A 6,990-nucleotide genomic window follows, 5' to 3' on the forward strand; every position below is an offset into this window, starting at 1 on the left:
TAATCTGATTTCGTTGCCATTCTGACACCGTCCAAACAGGAAAGACCGAAAGAAGTAAAAAAAAAAAAAAAATCTGCTCATGTCTGGAAATGTCACTCGATTTCTTGTCTCCTTCATCGGATATTACACTGGATAATTATCTCCATGCACACATATAACTTAATACACACGCACACACGATAATTATGCGCATATATCTGTATGTATATGTGTTTAAATCATAGCTTATATATATATTTTTTGAAACTATTTATCTTTTACACACATACAAATAGACATACATCCATACGTACGTACAAATATATAAGCATACGTACGTACATACATACATTTATTGGTACATAAACACATGCTCAATGAATAAGCGAACTGTTTTGATATTCTAAAGGAATATATTATATTTGCTTTCTGGTAATGAAAACCAAAAGAAAAATAATTGTGATGATGATGATGATGGTAATAATGATGATTGTGGTTAAAGGTTAGTTTTAATTTGCTTTTCAGGCTCTACAAAAACACATATACATACATTTATATGTATATATATGTGCATGTACATACAGATATGCACCCACACAGATGTATGCATACATAGTGTGGTGTGTATATAATATTCCATTCCCATCTTAGAAAGGGCTTCCATTTGAACCTGGCTGGCATATTGCTTTGCACCCAACGACCCTGCTCTCAGATGTGATCACTTCTCGCATCTTGATGGAAAATAACACCTAAACCCCTAAAATTTATTCTTTCTCCTTACAATCTATATTTATTGCTTTCTAACATCGCCTTCAACAACTCATCATTTTCCTTCTTATTCGCCGTTAATCCACAAATTTTGAATGAAGCCCTTATAAAATAGTAAAACAACGTTTTATATATACACACATATATATATATATATATATTATATATATATATATATATATATATATACATACACACATCCAATCACAAAACATCCGTTGCGCGCGCGCGTATTATATATGTATATATATATATTTATGTATATATATGTATGTAGAAATATATTCTTCCCGTAGGGAAAAAACCAGACCAAAAATAAACCCAAAGGTTGTTCACTTTGTTGTCGACTTAAAAATATACCCGTCCCCCAATTTTGTTTTTGTCTTTTTTTACTAATTAATTAATTAAATTAATTAATGTTCACATGAATTTTTAAAATCATTTTTTTAATACCCTACCATTTATTCTACAAGTTAACTTCATTTATTTATTTGAACCATTTTTCAATATTTCCCCATCACGAAAATTGGGACTTCTTTTCGTTTCTATTCCATTTAATTATCCTTCCTTCCTTTTTTTTTTTTTTTTTAATTCAAACATACGATATCTGATGATGTTCGGATCCCTAAGGCCAGCTTGCTCTATACTTTCTGCAAGAACACACACGTTAAATAGACCATCATTACAAACATTATCATCTTCATCATCAGTGACAGCAGAAACTTCATATTTTACATTCTGAAGGGGACATATTATCTGATTAAAAAAAGAAAAAGAAACAAAGCGACATGCAAAAAGAAAAAGGCCAAGAAATTTACACCCAATTTACACATGATTGTAATTAACAACTACAATAATTATAAACTGCGAGAAAAGAAAAAGAACGTTTGTGAAAGTTATATAATCCCTGCTTCGATGTTCGGGAACAAAACACGATTAAAAGACATTTTGGTTTGCAGTAGCAACCGTCTAAAGAAAGAAAACGGAGGTGTACAGGAAAAAAATAGTTTAATATCCAGCCAAATCTAACTTAATGAAGATGCTACCATGTAGTTACACGAAGGGAGGAGAATTTGGACAGCGAGAGCTGTTGGAAGCGATCTCCTACGATGATGTGGACAAAGTCCGAAGATATATCAAAGAAAAGAATGTCTGTCCATGTTTTGTCCTGGAAGGCTACAGTCCTATATGTGTGGCTTCCGAACGAGGTAATATCGATGTATTAAATATGCTTATTGAGGCTAACTGTGATTTGGCCCAACCTGACTTTACAGACCACATTTGGTTTCGGCGACCTATCCATATCGCCGCTGCCAAGGGTCACTTGAACTATGTCCAGGCCCTTTTAAAAGTCGGTGTCGATGTCGACTGTCGAGACGGTGATGAGAAGACGGCACTGCACTGGGCTTCGACTCATGGACATGTTCAAATTGCGGAATATTTAATCAGAATGGGGGCCAGTGTGAACATAGCTCAGATGGACCGTTTTACACCACTCCATGCTGCTACGTGCCTGGGACATTTGGATATTTGTGAACTGCTTATTCGGTATGGTGCCAAAGTCGATATGGTCGACAGAGACGGGTGGGCACCTATACACACGTCAACATGTTACGGTTACATAAAGGTTGTGGAAATGTTGATTCGGGTGAGTGCCGATATTAATCGAACTACAAACGATAACGAAACGGCTCTTCACATAGCGGCTAGCTGCGGACATTTACACATAGTGAAACTCTTAGTTAGCTGTGGAATCGATGTAGAGGGACAAACCCTTCACGGTTTCACTGCATTCCACCTGGCTGTTTATCACAATAGGTATGAAGTGGCTAAATATTTAATTACCGAAAACGTTAAACTTAACACAGCCAACAACGCAGGACATTCGCCGCTCTACACTGCCACATTGAGGGCAGATTCGAAAATGATCAAATTACTTGTACATTCTGGTTACAATGTAAACTCTGAGAGTTGGTTGCGGTTAAAGAACCCTCCCTTTCGGGTCAGTCCTCATGAGGAAGTTATGCTATGGCTTTTGGAACTGGTTGGTAACCCTAAATCTCTCACCGATATATGTGCCCTCACTATTCGCCAACAACTAGGAAGGCGATTGGACAAGGTGAACGATTTAAATCTTCCAACGCAATTAAAAGAGTTGATTTCATTTGACTTTTTAAGGTAGCTTCAAAAAAAAAAAGCAAAAAATTTATAATAATAATGTGTATTTATATTGTGTTGATATGACTGTTATATGTATATGTTTTTGTGTATAATTTAGATAAAAGCTATAGGTTGAATTCTCAAAAAGAAAAAAAAAAAAATCATGGAAAATATTCATTTAATTATTTTTTTTTGGTCTCTCATTCATATAAAATTTGTTACTCCTTAAAATTATTTTTGGTATTTTTTATCAAAATTTTTCATTGTTTCTCAAAGAAGTTTTACTTCAGCAGCTGTCTTCTAAAAAGAAAAAGAAAAATTATAATAATAATAATGATAATAATAATAACAATAATAAAACATTTGCTAATTTTTATTTTTATTTTTTTTATTATTTTTCTCATCCCTTTATCAGGTTGGAAAAAAAAAATGAGGTGAAATAACTTTACTCACTCGTGTACATCTATTAAAGGTTCGTTGTTGTTGTTTAAACGCACTCCCTTTCTTCAGGGTAGACTTGCGATTAAAGACGGTTTTGATTAACTATTTTGTCTTTTTTGCAGACAGTGATTTTAGAACATTACACACGTCCTATTTTTAGAGTCTAGGATTTGGTGCGAGTGAAAATTGGCTGCTATTTCTAGCGTATCGACCATCCACATAGAACAAGAATCTGTAATGGCTCGATCTTTATATTTTGTTTTTGAATTAACCTATTCCTATTTCTTTATTACCCACAAGGGGCTAAACATAGAAGGGACAAACAAGGACAGACATAGGTATTAAGTCGATTACATCGACCCCGGTGCAGAACTGGTACTTAATTTATCGACCCCGAAAGGATGAAAGGCAAAGTCAACCTCAGCGGAATTTGAACTCACAACGTAATTCCATCATACCATACATCTAAGATATCCCTGTGTAAACCCCTTTGCCCATTCTCAATAATAGCAATACATATTTATCTTTTACTTGCACTAGTCATTGGATTGTGGCCATGCTGGGGCACCACCTTGAAGCTTTAGTTGAGTAAATCAACGTCAGTATTTTTTTTTAAGTCTGTCACTTGATGAACTGCTAAGTTACAAGGATGTAAGCAAAACAACATTCATTGTCAAGCAGTGGTGGGTCATAATCATAAAGACACTTGTCCATACAGGCATGTATATGTATATATATATCTATCTGTCTATCTGTCTGTCTAGTTGTGTATTAAGGTTACCTTTGGTTAAGAAAATATCTAAATATCTCAAGCTGATCACATGGAGGAGGAATGGTGTATGTGTGTGTGAATATATCATCATCATCGTTTAACGTCCGCTTTCCATGCTAGCACGGGTTAGACGGTTCAACTGGGGTCTGGGAAGCCTGAAGGCTGCACCAAGCCCGGTCAGATCTGGCAGTGTTTCTACAGCTGGATGCCCTTCCTAACGCCAACCACTCCGTGAGTGTAGTGGGTGCTTTTTACGTGCCAGACGAGGCTGGTGAACGGCCACGCTCGGATGGTGCTTTTTACGTGCCACACATATATATATACACACATATATATATATATATATATATATATACACATATAAATACACATACACACACACACACATATAGGTATATTTATACTACAGGCTTCTTTCAGCTCCCATCTTCTAAATCCACTCACAAGGCTTTTGTTGGCCTCGGGCAATAGTAGATGACATTTGCCCAAGGTACTGCACAGTGAGACTTGAGCTCCAAACCATATGGTTGTAAAGAGAGCTTCTTAACCACACAGCCATACCTAAGCAAACATTAAATCATGATGTAAAAGTAATGTTGGCCCCAAATTTATATTAGATTAAAAAAAATTTTTTTTTAAAGTTCAAGACCCACAAAAAACACTCCAGTGGTCCCTTTGTGGGCTACAGTTTACCTGTGACTGGCCCCTGATATAGATGTCTCCTCTTTAGTTTTGATAGGTGATTCATGTTGCCATCTAGCCTTAAGTCAACCCTGATTGAGGATATTCCAGTTGTGACCATCACATCTGATCTGATATTTTTGCTTTTTCTGTAAAGATAGTAGAATGATGGACAGATAATCAAAGAATGATTTGGTTGCTATTTTTAGCTGGTCAATCAACCAACCATCCAGTGGCTCTCTCATAAACATGCAATGAAGTGAGTGTGAAGTTGAATTGCTAAGGAGATAAGATCATGAATTACAAGTCTGAGGGTACAGGGTTCAAATCCACCTCATGCAGACAGGACATGTTCTATAGTCACCAGGTCATCACATGCTGTTGTTGTTCAGCCCCAGGTCAGCCATGACTTAGCATATCTATAATCAAAAGTGCTCTAGCCATGATGAACATCCTATCATTTGCTTTAAATATCCAGAGTGTTCTTGAAACAATAGGGCACAGTCTAAATTAAGAAGTTTATTTTACCTCCATGTGGTTTAGGCTTTCAACCCCGTTACGTGTCACTTTAGGGACATTTTCTACTGCAGCCTTGGGTGAACCGGTGCCATATGCAATTTGGTAGACATGTAATCATGTAGGAGTTTGCAGATGGACTGTTCTTGCTCTGTGGCAGTTGACTTAATCCTTCACATGGATTAACACCACAACATGGTTTTTCAGAAACCATTTTGTTTGAAGCATTCAGATCAGGTTTTTAATCTAAAAAAATCTTCTTCCTGTGATTCAGGAGACCCTTGAAAAGATCAGGTGCACTGCTTGAATTCATGCAACTGAACCTTAAAAAAAAAAGAGGAACAAGCATAAAGAAAACAAATCCAGTTGTTTGACCCTTTTCTTGCCATAGTCAAGTACATCAACATCAAAAATCAATGGAAATTGTAGTTGTGATCCCTGTGCCGGTGGCATGTAAAAAGTATCATCCGAACGTGGCCGATGCCAGTGCTGCCTTGACTGGCTTCCGTGCCGGTGGCATATAAAAAGCACCAACCGATCGTGGCCGTTGCCAGCCTCGCCTGGCACCTGTGCCGGTGGCACATAAAAAGCACCCACTACACTTACGGAGTGGATGGTGTTAGGAAGGGCATCCAGTTGTAGAAATACTGACAGATCAGACTGGAGCATGATGCAGCCTTCTGGCTTCCCAGATCCCAGTTGAACCGTCCAACCCATGCTAGCATGGAAAATGGATGTTAAACGATGATGATGATGTGTCCATGTTTCAGTGAATTTTGAAAATAATGAAGAATATTGAAAAATAATTTTGTCATTATTAAACTTGCTTCCCAAGCACATGGTCCCAGGTTCAGTCCCACTGCATGGTACTTTGGGCAAGTGTCTTCTTTAGCCCTGGGCTGACCAAAGCCTTGTGAGTGGATTTGGTAGACAGAAACTGAAAGAAGCCTACTATATATGTATATATATATAAAAAGGGAAAGTTTACGAAAATAAACAAAAGACGAAGGCAGGTGGAGTACAAAACAAACAAATGTATTAGTATAGTGCTCAGGAATAGAAAAAGTCTTTTACGTTTTGAGCAGAAAGATACACAGAAAATAACATGGAGAGAAAAAAATGCATGTAGCAGCTAACGATCTATCATGGCGTATATATATATGAATATGTGTGTGTGTCTGTGTTTGTCCTGACCCCTCTGCTTGACAAATGGTATTGGTATGTTTATGTCCCCATAACTTAGTGGTTTGATAAAAGAGATCGACAGAATAAGTACCTGGCTTAAAAAAAACTGGTACTGGTTGCAGTCTAATGACTAAAACCAGTAAAAGATAAAAGATGCAATTTTGTTGAAAGAAGGTTTTAATTTTAATCATTTCAAAACTAGAAGATTGTCTCATAGCAGCAGGGGTCATCTCCAGGATGTTGGTATCAAAAGAGTTAAACGGTAACTTTGGTAACATAAAAATCCCTCACCATTTTCATAATTTTTTTTTACCTTTAGGCTTCTCACTTACTGAGCAGGATCATTTACCTGATGGAAAGAGAGTCTTATCTACTTTCTTGCTAACAACAACTTTAGTCTTTGCTTGGTTAACTTTAACCCTTTTGTTACTAACCCGGCCAAAACCGGCTCTGGCTCTGTGGTAAAATGTCTTGTCATAAGTTTTGAA

At 36.8% G+C, this 6,990-nt stretch overlaps 1 protein-coding gene across 1 annotated transcript; it reads left to right on the forward strand.

Moving 5' to 3' along the window:
- Positions 1-1,006: 1,006 nt before the first annotated feature.
- On the forward strand, positions 1,007-2,944 carry LOC115223556 (serine/threonine-protein phosphatase 6 regulatory ankyrin repeat subunit B-like). Its single transcript, XM_029794192.2, has one exon. The coding sequence runs from the start codon at positions 1,781-1,783 to the stop codon at positions 2,927-2,929; it is 1,149 nt and encodes a 382-aa protein (XP_029650052.1). The 5' UTR covers positions 1,007-1,780; the 3' UTR covers positions 2,930-2,944.
- The last annotated feature ends 4,046 nt before the right edge of the window (positions 2,945-6,990 follow it).

This window comes from Octopus sinensis, linkage group LG23 (assembly GCF_006345805.1).
Source record: "Octopus sinensis linkage group LG23, ASM634580v1, whole genome shotgun sequence".
NCBI lineage: Eukaryota > Metazoa > Mollusca > Cephalopoda > Octopoda > Octopodidae > Octopus > Octopus sinensis.

Coding starts and splice junctions, on each gene's coding strand:
- LOC115223556 (XM_029794192.2), top strand. CDS start 1,781: ATGAAGATGCTACCATGTAGTTACACGAAGGGAGGAGAATTTGGACAG.